Below are 21,208 nucleotides of genomic sequence, written 5' to 3'. Positions count from 1 at the left end.
AGGAAGAATCTTCAGGAGCCTCAGGACTCGCACTACTAGGTTTAGTAACAGTTACTACCCCTCAACCATCAGGCTCTTGAACAAAGGGATAATTTCACTCAACTTCATTTGTCCCATCATTGAAATATTCACACAACCAATGGACTCACTTTCAATGACTCTTTATCTCATGTTCTCGATGTTCACATCCCATGTTGTATCTTGTCTCCTGGAATGATACCCTTTTATTCTTATTGTTTGCCTCCATTCTGCTTGTTGGTCATCTATTCCTGGTACACTCACTTCTTAAGCTATAGGGGGTATTACTCCTTAAAAGTTCTTTTCACAAAGTCCTTGCTCTCAGATGCGCACAGTTACTCTGGCCATAACTCCAACTCTTTTATGTTTATATTCATTCAAGTCAGAGTCAAGTGATGTGGGCTTTGCGGTATTTAACTGCCCATCCCTAGATGAGTTTGAGAAGGTGGTGGTGTACTGCCTTCTTGAATCACTTCATTTCCTGAGGTACGAGTATGCTCTTAATGCTTAATCTGTAATCATATCCATCCAGCTTTGAGTATCTGGCTGTCTACTATCCTTGCCCACTGGCAATTCTTTAGTTTGGCTAATAACTTGTCTTTAGTGTCTTGGTATTAAGCACGGTATTTTAAGAAGCGGAATTAAGTATAGTTTGCAACCTCAACTAGGTTTGCCAATAATATCAGTAGATTGATCATGTGGGTTCAAAGTGGCAAGTGGCATTTGAACCAGTAAAATATGATGCAAGACATTTGGGGAGGTCAGACAAATCAAGGGGATACATAACAAATTGCAGAATGTAATACAACATAGAACAGTACAGCTCAGGAACAGGCCCTTCGGCTCACAGTGTAGTGCTGAACCAATTCAGTTAGTCACCTAAACTAGTCCCTTCTGCCTACTCAATATCCGTATCCTTCCATTTTCCTCACATTCTTGTGCTTTTCTAAATGTCTCTTATAAGTCCCTAATGTTTCTGCCTCCACCACCTCCCCTTGGCAGCGCAGTCCAGTCCAATTTAAAAATTGCCCCTCACATCTCATTTGAAATTACTCCCTATCACCTAAAATTCATGCCCTTTGGTTTTAGACATTTCAACCCTGAGAAAAAGGTGCTGTCTATCTTTTCTATCTATGTCTTTCATAATCTCATAAATTTTTCAGCTCTCCCCTCAGCCTCCACTGCTCCAGAGAAGAAACCCATGTTTGTCCAACTTCTCATTATAGCACAGGCCCTCTAATTCAGACAACATCCTGGTGAACCTCTTCTAAAGCCTCAACATCTTTCCTACAATGGGGCAATCTGAACTGTATGCAGTACTTCCGATGCAGCCTAGCTAGAGTTTTATAAAGCTGCAACGTAACATTTTGAATTCAGTATCTCAACTAATAAAAGCAAGCATGCCATACACTTTCTTAACCACACGAGTAACCTGTGTGGCTGCTTTCAGGGAGCTATGAACTTGGACCTCAAGATCCATCTGCTCATCAACACTGTTAAGGGTCTCTTTATATTTGACCTACCAAGGTGTAACACTTCACATTTGGCTGGGTTAAGCTCCATCTGTCATTTCTCTGACCACATCTGCAACTGATCTATATCCCGTTGTATTTTTTGTCAGTCTTCTACTCTATCCACCACACCAATAATCTTCGTATCATCTGCAAACTTACGAACCCACCCATCTACATTTTCATCCAGGTCATTTATATACATCACAAACAGGACCCAGTACAGATCCCTGCAAAACTCCACTAATTGCAGACCTCTAGCTAGATTAAATCTTCCGACCACTACCCTCAGTCTTCAATGGGCAAGTCAGTTCTGAATTCAAACTCCCAATTCACCATGTATCCCATGGATCTTAATCTTCTGAATGGGCCTCCCATGAGGACCTTGTCAAACGCCATACTAAAATCCATGTAGGCAAATCCACAGCTCTACGTTTATCAATTACTCTCGTCTCCTCATCAAAAAATACAATCAAGTTAGTAAGACATGACTTGCCCCTCACAAAGGCTGTCCCTGATTAGGCCATGATTTTCCAAATGTTCACAAATCCTATCTCTAGTTATTCTCTCCAGTAACCTCCCTACCACTACTGTGAGATTGCCTTGGGATTCCCTTTAATGGCCTCGCTTGGTTTTCCTAAATCCCTCGAGTCCTTTTCTGGTTTCTTTATAACCCTCAAGGGCTCTGTTGATTCTAGCTTCCTAAGCTTTACATAATTCATCTTGTTTTTCCTTGAATAAATTCATCACTCCTCTCGACATCCAAGGTTCTCTTGCCTTGCCGTCCCTGTACTTACTTCTGACCAGGGCACATCTGTGCTGTACTCTGTACAGTTGTTTAAACACTCAACACATCATATGTGGACTTGCCGAGAGACAGCTGTCCTCTATTAAATCTCCCTAGTTCCTGCCTCTTGCTCTCATAATTTCCCTGCTCCAATTTAATACACTTTTTCAAGGTTCATACTTACCCTTTGTCTGTAGCTATCTTAAAACTTGAGGAGTTGTGGTCAAAGTTCCCTAACTGCTCACCCACTGAAAGGTCAGTCACCTAGACAGGCGCATTAACCAACACCAGGTCCAGTACAGCCCCTCCTCTTGTTGGACTACCTACATGTTGATTTAAGAAACCTTTCTGGATGCACTTAACAAATTCTGTCTCATCTAAACCTCTTGCACACAGAATGTCCCAATTTATATTGAGGAAGTTGAAATCCTCCATGACAACAACCCTTCCTTTATCTGCCTGCATGTCTATTCTTCAATCTCCTGGTGGCTATTAAATAGAATGATCTTGGAATGTATGTTCACAGATCCTTGAAGGTGACAAGACAGTGAAATAAGGTGGTTAAAAGGCATTCAGGATTTTTAACATTATTGACCAAGATACAGAATACAAGAACAGGAAATCAGTGCTAGTATGATACAAGGTGTTGATTACGATACAGTTAGAATTGTACTTGCAGTACTGGTCATTGTGTTGAATAGATGACAGGACTAGAGCAGTTATCTGAAGGGAAATTAAGACGCGGTGTGAAGGCAACATTTCTGTTTCCTTCGCAAAGAGAGCTGGAACCTGTCAAGAAGAGAGTTTTTAAATACATATTTCATTATGTTTAGAAGTGGTGATGGAAGCAGAAACCTTCATCACATTTTTTTTTTTTTGAATTGTTAGATGACCAATTAAAGAGCAATAACCTTTAAAGCTAAGGAATGAAAACCAGGAAGTGGAAATAACTTCAAATCTGATTTTGGCTGACATAGACATGATGGGTGAATTGGAATTTCTTTGTATGATAAGTTACTGCAAATCTTTGATTTGTTGGGTTTCTAAGCCACAACTACCCTAGAAACCTAGCTACCTGTAATCAAGGTGTTCTTTTTCTTAAGGTGTCCTGCCCCTTGGGCTTAATTTTAGGCTCCAGTAACTTGCTGACGTTAGTTGTTAACCACCTGAGGAATTATAAGCCAATTAACCTACTTTATTTTTCTCAATGCATGAACGTGCAGTTTTCTAAGATAAAGGCATAACCTCTGAGGTAAGAACTTTGGCCAAAGCATCCTTGGATGGAAACCATTCATTTCTGGAGATCTTTATTTTTCTTAAATATTGCTTCACCCCTTCAACGCAGGGACATTCTTTCAAGATAAAAGACCAGTCATTTAAAACAGAGTAAAATTGTCTTCTCTTAGATACTAGTGAACTTCCGGAAGTCTTTACTCCAAAAGATGATGGGCCTGATTACTAGAAATATTTAAGATGGAACTAAATAGATATTTTTAAGTTTGAGGAATTGAGGGCTGAGGGGAACTGTCACAGAAAAGGAAACAAGTTCAGACAGCACAGGTCAGTCATGAATATTGATAATGGCTGGAGTCACCTGTCTTATAAAGACACTGCCCAGAAGAAGGTAATATCAAACTGCTTCTGTAGAAAAATTTGCCAAGAACAATCATGGTCATGGAAAGACCATGATCACCCACAACGTTTGACATGGCACATAATGAGAGAGTGTTGTCCTGAACTGCTTTTTTTGGTGAAAAGTGCTTTTGCCTCCTTAGGCTGCAGAGTCATAGAGTAAATCAGTATGGATACAGGCACTTCAGCCCAACTGGTGCATGCCGACTCTAGTACCCACCCAGCTAGTCCCAATTTCCTGCATTGGCCCATATCCCTCTTAGCCCCACCCCTCCATGTATTGATCCAAGTACTTAACTGATACTATCCTATCTGCCTCAGCCACTTCCTCTGGCGGCTGGTTCCACGTACTCACCACACTCTGTGTGGAAAAAGTTGCATTTCAGGTTCTTTTTAAATCTCCCTATACCCCCTAGTTTTGGACTGCCCTACCCTGGGGAAAGGATTGCTACTGCCTACCTTATCTGTGCCTCTTGTGATCTTTTCTGTGCTCTTTCCAGTTTAACCACATCTTTCCTATATGATGAATTTAATAAAAACAATTTTTATCAAACGTATTCCAGTACTTATTGCCACTTTGTTGCTCGGTAGATTTGTCGGTGGTGTCAAAGTGAGGCCTTGCCAATATACTGCACTCAAATATATTGTATTGTGTCAGTGATTTCCGCTGTGGTTAAGTGACTTGCATGAAAGAATAGGAAGGTGTTTGTAATGAAAGTAAAGATCTGACTGCCTTGTAGATTGACTTGACTTGAATTCAGTTAAAATGCTGATTTGAGCCAGATGTGAGGGAGAAAGTTAAAAGGATATGAAATACAGGTTGGAGGATATAATTGATATGCAGAAAACCTTTGATGGATTTTAAATACCAGCACAGATCAAGTGGAGTGAATAGTCACTTTATGTGTTTAGTTTCAATCCTAGTGCCTTTGCAACTCTCATTTGTTGGACATGGGCTTTTTCGCTTCTGAGTTTCTCCTTTCAGGTGAAGCAGTGAACTCCTACCTTAGCTGGCTGTTGTGGAATTTGCAGCAAGGCAAGGGATAAAGTGATATCTGGGCAATAGGCAGTGTGCAGTCAGCCCAGGCAAGAACAGGAAGAGAACACCTATGCTCTGTCCACCAGAGAAAGCAGGATCTCCCAGTGTCCACACATTTTAATTCCACATCCCATTCCCATTCTGATATGTCTATCCATGGCCTCCTCTACTGTCAAGATGAAGCCACACTCAGGTTGGAGGAACAACACCTTATATTCCGTCTGGGTAGCCTCCAACCTGATGGCATGAACATTGACTTCTCAAACTTCCGCTAATGCCCCACCTCCCCCTCATACCCCATCCGTTACTTATTTATATACACACATTCTTTCTCTCTCTCCTTTTTCTCCCTCTGTCCCTCTGACTATACCCCTTGCCCATCCTCTGGGTTTCCCCCCTCCCCCTTTTCCTTCTCCCTGGGCCTCCTGTCCCATGATCCTCTCATATCCCTTTTGCCAATCACCTGTCCAGCTCTTGGCTCTATCCCTCCCCCTCCTGTCTTCTCATAGCATTTTGGATCCTCCCCCTCCCCCTCCCACTTTCAAATCTCTTACTCACTCTTCCTTCATTTAGTCCTGACGAAGGGTCTCAGCCTGAAACGTCGGCTGTACCTCTTCCTAGAGATGCTGCCTGGCCTGCTGCGTTCACCAGCAACTTTGATGTGTGTTGCAAGAACAGGAAGAGTATAGCTTGCGTTTGCACAACAGGGGACTGGAGCCATCTGGCATACAAAGACAAGATAAGGATGTTACAGAAGGGCGCAGGCCATGTACACCAACAAAGGGACTATTACTTTACTAACTTTAAAGTATCATTGGTTGTTAGTTGTAGTTTCCTTTGACTTTTAACATCTGTATGGTGAATGGTGATTGATCTCCTAAATAAGGAATGTGAATATCCACCATTTACCAAATTGTCAATATCCATAGCTGCGAGTCAATTCTGTATCAAAATGGCATTCCTCTGTTCAGACTTCAGAACAGTGTGGTGACAGAGATCAGGCTGTTCTCTTTGGCCACAAGTAAATAAAGTGAGATTGTGGAATCTGTGAATTTTCAGTTAATTGATGACGACACTACTGCATATTTGATGCTCTCAGTTTGTACATCAGAGAAATCAAAAGCAAAATGAATGACTGCTTTGCAGAGTACCTTCATTCATTCTGTAAGGTAGAGCCCGTCAGTGCTCCAATGCATTTTGACTTGTGCTTAGGTGTATTGGGATAACGTGCAAGGCTGATGTAAACTCGAGCGTCTTCTGACAATGTTCAATTTTAATAACTTCTGTTCTCAGATAACTTTCTCAGGGTACAGCGAAAGAGTGCAAGAGGTGAGAAGCTTGTTAGCTGTTAGTCGGAATGCCATAAAGGGTTTCAGCACTGCTACTTTGGTTCTGAATGAGTGGTAGCTAGTGGCACAAAAGCAGCCACTACTGCAGCTGACAAATACAAGTGGAGTTTAGTCAGCTTAATCTGTCTGTTGTCATAGAACATAGAACAGTAACATTATTATAAGTACTTGGGAATTCGTTGTTTGTCATGAAATATTACTGTCTTTTCCCAGTCACTGGAGGAGCAGTTAAACCAGGCACATCGATTGGCTGATATGTACAGGGAGCAGTGTGTGACACTTGAAGACAATCTGGCACGCATTCGAGAAGAAGGAGACATAGGCCAGCAGCTGTTTAAGGTAAGAATGCAGTTTCTTTCACTTGTATCTAACAAAGCCATAAATGGAAGAATATTGTGGACAATCAAGAGGTCCATGCAATAATAGATTCACTGGCAGATACAAGTCAACTGAATTAAAGGGGAAACTAGTCCCTTCCACACTCCCTCCAGTGTGGAGTATGTGAGCAGTTTTGGGCCCCTTATCTAAGAAAGGATATGCTGGGAGGGTCCAGAAGAGGTTCATGAGAATGATCCCGAGAATGAAAGATTTAATGTATGACGAGCGTTTCATGGCTGTGGACATGTACTCACTGGAGTTTGGAAGTTTGGGGGTGGTGGGGGTGGAATCTCATTGAAACCTATCGAATATTGAAAGGCCAAGGTAGAGTGGATGTGGAGAGCATGTTTCCTATAGTGGGGGAGTCGAGGATCAGAGGGCACAGTCTCGGAAAAGAAGAACATCCCTTTAGAAAGGAGATGAGGAGGGATTTCTTTAGCCAGAGGGTGGTGAATCTGTGGAATTAATTGCCACAGACGACTGTGGAGGCCAACTCATTGGGTATATTTAAAGCAGAGGCTGATAGTTTTTGATTAGTAAGGGCGTCAAAGGTTACGGGGAGAAGGCAGGAGAATGGGGTTGACAGGGGTAATGAATCAGACAAGATGGAATGGCAGGGCAGATTCAATGGGTCAATTGGCCTAATTCTGCAGCATTGTGTTATGGTCTGTGGTTGTGTTGGAGATGGCTGGAAGGATTGTAGGCAATGAGTTGCCTCTACCACAGGTGGGGAGCAGGATAGTGGGTATGTGCAAGCTGAAGGAGCTGATGAAGGTAGAAGCTACTGTGAATGAGATTCATATGGGATGAAATGGATGGGAACAGAAAACAAAGTAAGTGCTGGTTGCAGTCAGCAGGTCAGGCAGCGTTTGTGGAAGGAGAAACTGTGCTGGCGCTCAGGTTGGGCCCTCTGGAGCATCTGCAATGTTGAGAACATTGTGGATAGGCCTTTTCTTTTTTTTTTAAATTTTATTTTTATTTGGATAAGGAATTGGATAGGCCATTTCATGAGCCATTGCACCACAGCCACAAGCAGAAAGGAGATTGATAACACCCCGAGAGAAGCAGTAGTCAGGTCTCCCAGCCCTATCCCCTTTTCCAACAGGTGCAGCTTTTTGTTGGGGAAATGACCTGTAGGAAAGGCAGCAGCAAGCAGGTAGATATTTCTGTGGCTGTTAGTGAGACAAGATGGCGCCAGTGACCAACAGCGGTGTCTTGTAGTCAGCTTATGAACCTACTGGATACTTTTATTCCAAATATACTTCATCTTCTGAAATTGTATCGATTTCAGCCTGTAATTGTCTTTTTAAGTATGGATTTTTGTGCGGACTGAAGATCTGGTGCTTCTCTGATCTGGGGGATTTGGTGTGGAGTGCAGCTATGGTTGTCGCTGGGAGTGTATGCTGTGTTGATTCCTATGGGCAGAATACGAACCTCTGGACGGCTCTATCGTTCCGTGCCTATTAAAGTGAGGAGCATAAGAACTGAAAATGAATGGCTATTCAGTGCTGTCTGTGTGCGTTTGACCGGAATCTTGGGTCCAATGCTGCAAGTTTTGATTGCTTTGGCTATGGACTCACTTTCAGCTGTGGTTTGATTTTTAATGTCCTCCGTGCTGAACACGGTTTGCCATTTGAGTGATTATCGACACAGTGCTGAACTGATTAATGTGGTGGCTATGGCTGTACTTGCCGTGGCGGCTCATAGCTGTGGACTCACTTTTGGGGACTCTGCCATTTGATGTTTAATGTTTTGTGTATTATTTGTTTGTTTTTTTGCTGTTAGCATGACTTGTTTTTTTTTTGCACATTTGGTCTCGTTATGTGGGGGGATTCTTTAAACTGGTTCTATAGTGTTTTTTTTTGTTTTGTGCCTGTCTGCAAGAAGTCAAATCACTAGGTTATATACGGCATGCATACTTTGATAATTAATATACTTTGAACTTTGGGACTCCGGGGACTTCCGGGTCATCAAGGGAATGGCGGCGTAAGGAAAAGGTCTCTCGACAAAAAAGAAGGTAAACTGCCCCATAATCGAATTTAGACAAATACTTAATATTGCATAACTATATTAATAAAAGGGGCAAGGATGATGTCTAAGAACAAGATTAAAAAGTCCGCTCCGAAGGCTGATAAACATAGAGACGCAGCAAGGCGACGGGCCTAGCACCCCCACGGCAAGCCTGGACGGAGATAATGAGGGGGAATCGGTGACTCTGTCCTTGATTCTCGGAGAGATTCACGAGTTCCGACAAGATAACAGCAAACAGCTGGAAGATAGTAAAGGAGAAATAGTAAAAACTAACTCGTGGATAGATGAAGCCGAAGCGAGGATTGTTGGAATTGAAGAGAAGCTACAAAACGCAAAAGAGGTGATAGCAGAAATGCTGAAGCTGCAAGACCAGCTCCAGTGGAAACTAATAGATCAAGAAGGCCGCTCGAGAAGGGAAAATGTGAGGATTTACGGAGTTCCCGAAGGAACTGAAGGTAAACCCGGATTGATGATTCCCTTCGTGGAGAAGCTACTTAGAGAGAACCTTGATATACCAGCTGCAAAAGACCTACAGATAGAAAGAGCTCACCGCGCGTTGGCACCACAGTCCCCGGCAGGCGCCCAGCCCAGATCAATTCTGGTCAGATTTCTCAGTTACAGAACGAAGGAAGAGGTGCTTAAAAGGGCATGGCAAAAGAAAGGTTTCATGTGGAACAACTGTAAAATCAGTTTAGACCACGACTACGCACCGGGGATTCTTGCCAGACAGAAGGAATATATGGAAACACGGAGGGTCCTGAAGGAAAACAACATCAAATTCCAGACCCTGTATCCAGCTCGGCTGAGAGTCTTTTACGACGAGGGGACAAAAACTTACGCTACAGTGGAGGAGGCAACGTTGGACCTGGTGGACCGGGGACTACCTATTAAAGTTATCACCCAACCGGAGTCGCTACTGGAGAGGATTTGGCAGAAGTCGTGGCAGTTAGTGGGGCGAGGACGCTCCACACGAACCAGAGTGTCAAACTACAAGGAAAAGCTGCAAATATTCAGATGCGAATGTACAGAGAACACAGATTAATTAAGAGAAATGACTGAAAAGAGTAAATCGGACTTAAAGGTAAAATGAAAACTGGTAACTGAAAATAAACTAGGCGGGATAACTTGAATGATAGCAATATGGTCAAGACATAAATAGGAGAAAATTCTCTATGATTATTCAAACTGCTGAGGGCCCTCTAACACAGGGTGAAGATAGAGGTTATCCCTCTGAACTGAGGCGGGTCGGTGCTCAGGCCTCACTGTGGGAAGTCGGGAAAAATTTTCAAATGTTACACGTTCAAAAATGTCTAGGGTGTAGTTATATGTCTTGGTTTACTGTTGAGAAGGGATTGCTTACTGTTTGGTTAGAAAAGGAGAGTTTTTTTTTCTACTAGAGAAAAATGCAAACTGAATTGGTAAAAATAATTTCCTATAATGTTAATGGGGTTTTGAATCCAATTAAAAGAAATAAGGTTATGTCTAAATTGAAAAAAGAGAGGGCACAAATAGCTTTCCTCCAGGAAACACATATGAGCCAATCTGAACATGGAAAATTAAAAAGAATGGGCTTTAAGCATGTATTTTATTCATCATATAAATTGAGTCACAAAAGAGGGGTAGCTACTTTAATATCAAGTACTCTTAATTATGAACATATTTCAGAGACTAGAGACAAAGAAGGACGGTTCGTAAAAATCACAGGAAGAATAGAAGGTACAGAAATAACATTGCTGAATGTTTATGCTCCTCCAGGTTGTGAATGGTCATTTTATAGACACATTTTTAACCTAATGGTCAGTTCTCAAGGGGTAGTAATTTGTGGAGGGGATTTTAATATTAGATTAAATCCTATTTTAGATTCTTCAAGAATAGTTACTCAGAATAAACCTCTGACTCGGAAAGTGAATTCATTGATGGAAGAGTTGGGAATTATAGATGTCTGGAGGGAATTACACCCTACTAGTAAAGATTATACATATTACTCTTTCCCTCATTCAGCCTATTCAAGGATAGACTATTTCTTTATCTTTAATACAAATAGACTCAGGATAAAAAACTGTAATATTGCAACAATTGATCTGTCGGATCATAGCCCAGTCTCTATGTCTCTAAACCTGGAAAGGAAAATGAGGAAAACACTATGGAGGCTAAACTCACATATACCCAATAACCCGAAAGTAATGGAGAGATTAAGGGGAGAAATCAAAGAATATCTAGACCTTAATGACATGGGAGAAACATCACCAGTGATCTTATGGGATACATTGAAAGCTGTACTGAGAGGGAAAATTATTTCCATTACCACTCACATGAAAAAAATCAATGCACAAAAATTAGCAAACCTTCAAGGAAAATTAAAACAACTTCAAGTTGTAGATAGCAACAAAAGTAATTCAAATCGAAAACAGGAAATTAGGAAATTGCAAAGTGAAATTGACGATATTTATACGTTGGAAACTCAAAGAAATTTTCTTTACCTGAGACAAAAAAATTATGAAGTAGGAGGTAAATCAGCTAGATTATTAGCATATAAATTACGAAAACAACAAGCAGACAATACAATTCATAAAATAAAGAATCCAAAGACAAAGCTTGTGGAGAGTACAATAGGGAAAATTCAAGAGAGTTTTGAAACATATTATCGAGAGCTGTACTCCCAACCCCGGGCCCCCAATGAGCCCTATATAGACAGTATATTGAATTTTTTAGGTCTACCTAAACTTACAGATTTACAAAATGAAAGTTTATTAGAACCAGTAACTGTCAAAGAACTGAACGTGGCCATCTCTAGGTTAAAGGCTGGAAAGTCCCCGGGTTCTGATGGGTTTACCTCAGAGTGGTACAAGTCCCTGAAGACACGGTTAGCCCCATTACTACCTAACACCTTTAATTGGATCTTGCAGAGAGGAGAAACTCCACCTTCCTGGAGAGAAGCGATTATTTCAGTTATTCCTAAAGAGGGTAAAGATAAACTAGAATGTGGCAATTATCGGCCAATTAGTGTTCTTAATTTAGATTACAAACTATTTGCATCTATATTAGCGCGCAGATTGGAAAAGCTTTTACCTGGCCTAATCCACTTAGACCAGACTGGATTTATTCAACAAAGACAAACCTAGGACAACATAAGGAGAACTCTGCACATATTAGAACAGGTTAATAAGAACGAGACAGAGACAATGGTAGTAGGATTGGACGCTGAGAAAGCTTTTGATTCGGTTAGTTGGGCATTCCTATACAGAGTGTTAGGAAGATTCGGCTTTCAAGAAAAGTTTATTAAAGTAATTCAGACTCTATATGACAGCCCTACAGCCCGAATTAAGATAAATGGGGACCTCTCTGACTCCTTCATCTTAGAGAGAGGCACTAGACAGGGATGCCCAATTTCTCCTCTTCTTTTTGCGCTATATATTGAACCGCTTGCCCAACTAATAAGTCAGAGCGAAATTGTAAAAGGTATCAAGGTGGCAGGGATTGAACAGAAAGTGGTGTTATTCGCAGATGATGTTTTGGTCTATCTGAGTGAACCAGAAGAATCATTTATAGGATTGTTTACACTGTTGGATGACTTTGGGAAAATATCAGGTTATAAAATAAGTGTAAAGAAAACGCAGGTTATGTCCCTAAATTATACACCATCCAGAAAGTTGCAGGATACATATGATCTTAAGTGGGAAGCTAAATCATTAAAATATTTAGGAATAACCCTGCCAAAGGATCTTTCAACACTGTCACAGGTAAATTATGGGCCATTAATCTCAGAGATAAAAGCAGATATGCATAGATGGAATCTTATCCCCTTTTTAAGTTTAAATTCAAGGATAAATACTATAAAAATGAATATTCTTCCTCGGTTATTGTATCTTTTCCGTACTTTACTGGTGGAGGTGGATGATAATCAATTCAGGGAATGGGACAAATGGATTTCCCGCTTCATTTGGCAAGGAAAGAAACCTAGAATTCGATATAACACCTTACAGTTAGGGAAGGAAGGAGGAGGTATGGTTCTTCCTTGCCTGAGAAATTATTTTTATGCCTCACAGATAACCCCTCTGTTATATTGGTGTAATAGGGAATATAAGGCCAGATGGAAGGAAATAGAATTTGAATTAGTTGACAGTTTTCCTCTTCAGGCCTCAATAGCTGACAAAGGATTGATGGCCCAGTTGGAAAAATTTAAAAATGCTTGGATAAATCTTACATTAAAAGTATGGCAGAAGGTGGTTAATTCATGTGGAATTAATAACATGTTAAAACTCTTTAGATGGTGTGCATATGATACCGAATTCCTTCCCAACAGAGGAGATAAAAGATTTGAGCTATGGATAAAGAAAGGTCTTACAACCTACCTCTCATTTATAGATAAAAGAGTATTACAAAGTTTCCAAATCCTGCAGGACAAACATGGCCTAGAACATAATGACTGTTTTAGGTACCTTCAAGTACGAAGCTATGTTAACCAGAGTTGTAGATATACAGACCTATCAACAGTAGAATTAGAATTTTTCAAGATTCTGAATTTGGCTTGCAGTTCAATACCTAGTAAATCAGTTTCTCGATTATATAATGCACTCTCACATGCTAAAAATGTAAATGCACTGTATATTAAAGAGAAGTGGGAGAAAGAAGCGGGGTTGGTACTTTCAGAGGAGGCTTGGGGGAAAATCTGCAGCTTTCAATGGTCCTCGACTAATTCTTTGACTTGGAGAGAACATTGTTGGAAAAACATTATAAGATACTTCAAGACCCCATATCAGGAAAAATATAAAGATACAAATGTGATGTGTTGGAGAAGGTGCGGCTCCAAGGAGGCAAATCATTTTCATATTTTTTGGGATTGCCCTAAATTAAATCTATTTTGGGAAGGTATTCATAGAACATTAGTTAAGGTACTTAGGTCCCAGATACCTCTGAACTTTGAGACGCTCTATTTGGGGCATGTATTGTTTCTTGAACAGAAGGAAGATATAAAGTTGCTGCAGGCCCTCTTAGCGGCAAGTAAGAAATCAATCACTAGAAAATGGCTGAATCCAATACCACCTACATTAGAAGATTGGTACGAAGTTATCTGGGAAATATTTAAAATGGAAAAGTTGACTTACTCCCTGAGAACTCAAAAAGAAAAATTTTATCGAATCTGGAATAAATGGATTGAATATATAACCCCAATGCCAGCAGACTTTAGATGACTCTCTTAATGATTTATACTGCTCTTCTCATCAACACAGTAATATTGCTAACGTAAGCACCCCTAGTCTAAATGTTTGGTTTTTTTTTTCTGTTTTCTTTTGGAAAATAGAGAATTAACACAAGTAAAGGGAAAGATTTGGGAAAGGGATAAAAAAAATGAAAAAATTAAGTAAATAAGTACATAGGGATTGGATAATTATGTCTGCGGGCAGGAGCAAGCATGAACAAATTAGGATATAAGCACCTACAATGGTTGATACATAGGCTTATATACAACATTTTGGACCAGTGGAAATGGTCCAGAAGGGTTATATGGAAACTTATTACCATTTTTCTTAACAACTAATTCCATTACTTAGCCTAATAGGTTAGATTTACCACAGTACATAATTACCTATTTAAATGTTTATTTTCCTTTTATATCATCTCAATGTGTACTTAAGAATGTATAAATAATTGTAGTTTTATACATATAAAAAAATGGGAAAGGTTATAAGTGTGAAAAAAGTACATGATATTTGTGAGTTTCTTATCCAAATAAAAATAAAATTAAAAAAAAAACTTTGGGACTCCGAGTCGTGCCATCTATAGAGGGAAATGAGGAGTGAGGAGTCCCTTCATCTGACCTAAGAGTGGAGGAGAAAGTCAGTATATTAAAAAAAAGTGAGCAGAAGGGGTGGAGCAAGAACTGGCAAGTATTAGATGAGGAGCCATGATAGGTCGATGGAGGAAAGATTGAAGATGGAGGCAGGGAGATGATTGGTGGAGCAACAAAGGGGTGCAGATAGAATCTGATGAGAAAGACAGCATCAGAGAAGGTGTGTGGGTGACAGTAAATGGTGGGGATACTGTGTGAGTGCTGGGTTGATGTGGTAGGTGGAGGAGGGGAAAGAAACAGGGAGATGAGGGGCAGGGATGGGACTGCTCCCAGATATTGCTTCCCTGGTGCCAGGGTCAGATGCATCTTGGAGTAGCTGCAGGGTGCTCTGAAAGGATTAGGGTGGTTGGCCAGGGGCTGTGGTACACATTGATAGTAATCACCTGAGTAGAGGAATGATGTCCTGTAAAGTTAATTTGGGGAGTTGGGTAGAAAATTAAAGAGCAGGGCACTCCAATATGTAATCTCTGGATTGGCAGCTGTGCCACATACTAATGTGTATTAAAAAAAATAAGGTCAACTAAATGCACAGCTGAGGGTGCAGTGCAGGGAGGAGGGCTTTAGGTAATGATCTGCTTTTAGGGAAGGTGAGACCTGTACAAGTAGAACAGGTTGCACCTGAACTGCAAGGGGCCCAATATCCTTGAAAGGGAGGTTTGCTTTCACTCAGGGGAGGATTTAAATTAATCAGACACTGGAATGGATTGCTGAACAGTCGTACAGTAGATGGGAAGCTAGAGTCAAGTATAGAGGATCAACCCAGCAGGTCCACTCGGAAGAGTAGATGGGGCAGGTAGGTTGGAGTGCATTTATTTTAATGCAAGTGGCCTGGCTGATAAAACTGAGCTTGAAGTATGATCAAGTAGAGCTGGTTTATCTCTCTTGTTGAAAATTCATATTACTTGGATTTGGTTCATACATCTGTTACTGCGTTTTATTAGCCTATGTCTGAGCATTTTCTTGGTCTTTTGGTGAGTTATGATTGAAATTGAGCATTATACAGTAATTTGCCACAGGTACTGTGATGGAAGGAAGGTCATTGAGGAATGTTTGTAGCAATGTGGCATTCCTGGGGCTCTGCTGAGTTACCCTCCAATAACTGCGACTACCCTGTCAGAGAGAAGTTCTAATTCTCACTAGAGCATTTTCTCCTTGATGGAGTAGTTAACCATCAGAGATTAGATGTCTATAGACTGGTGAAGTGAGTGTTATGAAGTTAGCAATCAGAGTAAATGTATGAAAATGGGTTATCCACTTTGAAAGAAAGAACAAAAAAGAACCTTGGTACTTGAGTAGGACAACAAAATGTTAAAACTGAAACAGAAGATGTTGGAAATACTGACCACGTCAGGCGCATCTGTGACAAGAGAAATAGTCAACATTTACACAAGAAGTTCTACAGATGCTGGAAATCCAAAATGCAAGATGAACTTAGCAGGTTGGGCAGCATCTGTAGAGATGAAGACTGGAAAGGAAGGGTGGAAGACGCCAGACTTAAAAGGTGGGGGAGGGGAAGGAGAATAGCTAGAATGTGACAGGTGAAGCCAGGTGGGTGGGAAAGGTAAAGGGCTTCAGAGGAAAGAATTGATAGGAGAGGAAAGTAGACCATAGGAGAAAGGGAAGTAGAAGGGGACCCAGGAGGAGGTGATAGGTGGGTGAGGAGAGACAAAAGGCCAGAATGGGGGAATAGAAGAGGAAGGGAGGGAAAGAGTTTTGTACCTGAAGGGAAAATCTATATTCATGCCATCAGGTTGGAGGCTACCCAGACAGAATATAAGGTGTTGCCCTGAGGGTGGCCTCATCATGGTACAAGAGGAGGCCATGGACTGACATATTGGAACGGAAATGGGAATCAGAATTAAAATATTTGGCCACTGGGAAGATTCGCTTTTGGTGGATGGAGCAGAGGTGCTCTACAAAGTGGTCCCCCAATTTACGATGACTCTCGCCAGTTTAGAGGCTGCATCTTGAGCACCAGACATGATAGACAACCACATACAGTGGTTTGAACCCACCATCTCTGAATAGTCAAATTTCTAAGGACTGATAAGTTTAAGTCATTTGTCTGGTTGATTCATTGGTAAACGTGGCTTGATGGCTGTGGTGGATAGGGGGATATACAAGGCAAGGTGTATAGATTATTATGGTCAAGAGAAAACCTGCAGATGCTGGAAATCCAAGCAACACACGTAAAATGCTGGAGGAACTCTGTAGGCCAAGCAGCATGTATGGAAAAGAGTACAGTCACCATTTCAGCCTGAGACCCTTCATCAGGACTGAAGAAAAAAAGGTGAGAAGGTGGGGGAGAGGAGGAAGAAACACAAGGTGATAGGTGAAATCAGGAGGGGGAGGGATGAAGTAAAGAGTTGGGAAGTTGACTGGAGAAATAGATACAGGCCTGGAGAAGGGGTCTGATAAGAGAGGACAGAGGCAATGGAAGAAAGAAAAGGGGGAGAAGCACCAGAGGGAGGTGATGGACAATTAAGGAGATATGGTGAGAGAGGGAAATTGTACTGGGGAATGGTGGGTGGGGGGGGGGTTATAATGGAAATGAGACAGATTCTTTGGGTCTAAAGGCAAGGATTCTGGACACACAGTTTTAACAATAAGTTTATTTACACGGGGAGAAGAGCTTGGGGACAACACAAGCGGCTACAATATTCGCACAAATGCGCTGAGAATAGACAAGTGTGGGAAAAGTCGGGTCAGCAGTACAATACATGGGAAAACGGTGTGGGGACAGAGTACAGGTACATATACTAGCAAGGGAAAAGTAACTACGATACCTGCCCCTCTCGACTATGGACAGGCACGGCTCTCTGCTACAGGGACAACAATATACGCTCCCAAAACCCTATTCAATGCACAGCTCACCACGTGTCTCCAGCGCTGCTCTGCAGTCTTCAGCCTGGAGTGAAGCAGGGTGGTCCCTCGAGGATGGCAAAAAAGAGAGCAAGCCAAGCACATGTAGCACCCTTTATAGGTCAGAGGGCTGGGGGGTTCAGCCCAGATGATTCACCCCGGGGGCCAACGGCTTGGTGCTAGATAGGTTAATCCAATTAAGGTGGCCAGTGGTTAAGTGTGCATTGATTAGTTGGGAGGGGTGAAATGTTGACTGGCATGTGGTGTGCCTTCCGACCAGGTAGAGGGCAGTGCTGAGCCATGACAGGCACGGCTCTCTGGATACGGGGGGCATTGCTGGAAGTTCGAGAAATCGATGTTCATGCCATCAGTTTAGAGTCTACCCAGACGAAATATAAGGTGTTTCTCCTCTAATCTGAACATGGCCTGATCGCGACAGAGGAGGAGGCCATGGACTGACATGTCGGAATGGGAAGTGGAATTAAAATGGGTATGGACTAACATGTCAGACTAGGAATATTATGGTGTATATTTTTACATTGCTTTGTGGAGGGGCTGGAGTTGTAAATAACCCCTATAGGATGAGCATGTCTTCTGTTAATTCCATTGATGTGGTAGATTTGTGAGTATCATTGCAGTGCCCATTGGAGGCTGAAGGAGATGCCTTGGGGTTAGAGAACTGTGTATGTATGTGTGTGGGTGGGAGGGAGGATTGGGGCTTGTTTTGCTGTTGTTTCTTGCTTGTGCTGTTGTTGTTTGTGTTCTGTTTGGTTATGTTCTGTGTTCTGCTGAGAATTGTGGGCATGCTTTGTTGGGGCTGGAATGATGGTGCTTGTGGGCTGCCCCCAGTGCACCTTCAGCTGAATTGCTTGTTAGTTCAAGTGATGCATTTTGCTGTATGTTTCTATGTACATGTGACAAATTAACTTGAATCATCCTAATGGCTTGTGATTTTTAGAACTCCAAATTGTTAAGTGACTTTAAGTTCCACAGTTAGGAACTATGTTGGGAACTTTGCTTTCCAGGTTTCTAGATTATTAGCGAGTGGAAAAGATAAACTATAGATGCCGAAAATCCAAAGAAGATACTGACAGCATCAGTGAAAAGGGAAACAGAACTAGCATTTCAGGCCAAGGACTCTTCTTAGAATTCACTTGTTTTGGCAAAGTGTCTCTGATCTAAAATGTCAACTACTTCCTTTTCTACAGATGCTGCCTGGTCTTTATTTATTTAGAGACAGAATAGGGTACCAGGCCTTTCTGTCCCAATGAGCCCGCGCGGTTCAATTACACTTGTGTGACAAATTAACCTACTAACCCGTACGTCTTTGGAATGTGGGGTGAAACTGATGCGGTCACGGAGAACGTACAAACTCCTTGCAGAGAGCAGCAGAATTGAACCAGAGTTGCTGCTGCTGTAATAGTGTTACACGAACCACTGCACTACTGAATGTTGCGAGCATTCTCTGTTTTCATTTCAGGTTAATGGGACGAGCTGGGATGGGGCAGGTTGGCTAACATGGACCAGTTGGGCTGAAGGGCCTGTTCCCGTGCTGTATGACTGACTAATCTTTGTGCTGTGTAACCACTGTACCACTACTCTACCACATACTAATACAGGATGTACTACTTTGATATAGGAGCGCTCTGATAAAACAGTGAAGCGGCTTCAGTTAATGACACAGCGGTATGAGGCACTGGAAAAGCGACGAGCTATGGAAGTTGAAGGCTTTAAAAATGATATAAAGCTGCTGCGGCAGAGGTTAAAAGATGTGGAGAAGCAGCTGTTCAAGGTAGGATTGGGTATTTAATATTCACTAATATACCACTGCAATTTAAGCATATTCCTCAGTCATACTCAGGCCTTGATATTTTGATCTCATTGACTGACTAGATCAAGGATGTGTTCTCCAGTCACTTGCCAGTTCCAAGAATCTCATTTATAACTTAGCATATTAATCTGAAAATCTCTGAAACCTGCATTTGCTAAAGAAATGATATTTGCAATGAGATGCAGGCAGTAAGCAGTTCAGAGGCTTGTATAGAGAGTGTTGAACTCTGAATAGATGGGGTACAGGTTCACAGAGCAGTGTTTAGGTGCAAGTGTCTCAGCAGTGTGTGTAAGGAGAAAAAGGGGCTTGAGTGTGTATTGTGTAAAAAATGTAAGAAACCAGAGACGTGACATGCCTCATCGTTAAGACATGACTGCATCATCTAATCTCCATTTCTCCATTTTCTGCCAGAATCCCTCCAATACCGTCGTTCTGGTTACACTGTATGAATTGCAATTGTTTTGTCTAGGCTATTCTAGCAGTAACTCACAAGCTTGTGAACAGGGGTGTTCTCAGGATATGAAGGACAAGGGCTTGAGGTGCCACACAAATGTTCGCTCAAAATTCAAAGTAAATTTTATTATCAAAGTACTTGTATGACACCATATACAACCCTGAGATTCAATTTCCTGTGGGCATATTCAGCAAATCTATAGAAAAGTAACTATAATGATGAAAGATCAACCGGAGTGTAGAAGACAACAAACTGCAAATACAAATAAAAATAATTAGCAATAAATAAAGAGAACATGAGGTAGAATCCTTAAAAATAAGATCATTGCTTGTATGACAATTCCTCCAAACCTAATGGTCTCTATCTCCAAAGTCAGCAGGCATATGCGAACACCATCACCTGAAGGATTCCCTCCAAGCACATGCTGTCCTGATTGGGAAACGATCTGCGATTCCTTCATTGGCAATGGGTCTAAATCCTGGACCCATTGCCAATAGCATAGTTGAAGTACCTTCACCAGAAGGAACGCACTGGTTCAAGAACACAGCTCAAGGGCAATTAGGGGTGAATAGTAAATGTCTCCTTGCCAGCAATGTCCAGTTACAAATAAATAAATATATAGATGGAAGGTGCAGAATTTTATGTGTTGCTCAAAGTGATTCAATGACATTAATAGATATGATGTAATTAGGGTCTCAATACATTATTGGGCAGGGTAACACAAAGGACTTGGACAAATAGAATTGGCCAATTTCTTCTCAATTCTGAGGGTGTATTTCTTATTCAGTAGTTTGATTGATATCCTCTTCAGTTAAAAGTTTAAATACCACTCTTTTCCCTCGGCAGGTAACGCTTGGAATTGGCCCCGACCAGGATCTTGCTATACTGCATGAAGTGCGCCAATCGAATAGCCAGTCAAAGATGATCCAAGGAGAGCTCAAGAAGCTAAAGGCAAAGATTTATGGCTTAGAAAATCAGCTGCGATTTGGCTAACACATTTCATGGACATGACTTACCTTTAGTAAAGCTGTATCAACAACGCCAAGATACCAAGCCGGGAATACCTGGATGGTGCATAATAATTATTGAGTGGCAGCTAGACCAAACCAAGCAAAATAATGTACTTGTTCTAACTGTAAGAAGGCGGACAGACCAAATCAGTGTTTTTTCATTTAATTTTTCAAATCCTTACTCATGTTCACTTTAGTGGGATTTAATTTTTGATTTAACAGTAAAGAACTTTTAAGGGAAAGGAGCAGCTTTCTGTAATATTCTGTTCAGACTGACTCCATGAGGATATTTTGGCTTTCTCGTGCATGAATTCTGCAGATGCTGTACAGTTGAAGTTGTTCTGTCTGTCACTGTGCCACTAATTGGATAAATATATCACAATAGAAACTGCTCACACTCCAGCCAACAGTTTAATTTCTTTGAGTGATTTGATACTTTCTTGAATCCTTAAATG

At 41.3% G+C, this 21,208-nt stretch overlaps 1 protein-coding gene across 2 annotated transcripts in view; it reads left to right on the top strand.

The window, feature by feature from the left end:
* The window catches only part of ccdc77 (coiled-coil domain containing 77), a 49,525-nt gene extending 28,530 nt beyond the window's left edge, over positions 1-20,995 (top strand). For both annotated transcript variants that reach the window (XM_072268100.1, XM_072268101.1), the window contains exons 9-11: positions 6,550-6,675; positions 19,098-19,250; positions 20,590-20,995. In XM_072268100.1, the coding sequence (XP_072124201.1) occupies positions 6,550-6,675; positions 19,098-19,250; positions 20,590-20,736 (426 nt within the window). In that variant the 3' untranslated portion in view covers positions 20,737-20,995. The remainder of the gene's footprint in view (positions 1-6,549; positions 6,676-19,097; positions 19,251-20,589) is intronic.
* The last annotated feature ends 213 nt before the right edge of the window (positions 20,996-21,208 follow it).

This window comes from Mobula birostris, chromosome 9 (assembly GCF_030028105.1).
Source record: "Mobula birostris isolate sMobBir1 chromosome 9, sMobBir1.hap1, whole genome shotgun sequence".
Classification (NCBI taxonomy): Eukaryota; Metazoa; Chordata; class Chondrichthyes; order Myliobatiformes; family Myliobatidae; genus Mobula; species Mobula birostris.
The sequence above is the reverse complement of the archived record's forward strand: the minus strand, read 5'-3'. Positions and strand labels throughout refer to the sequence as shown.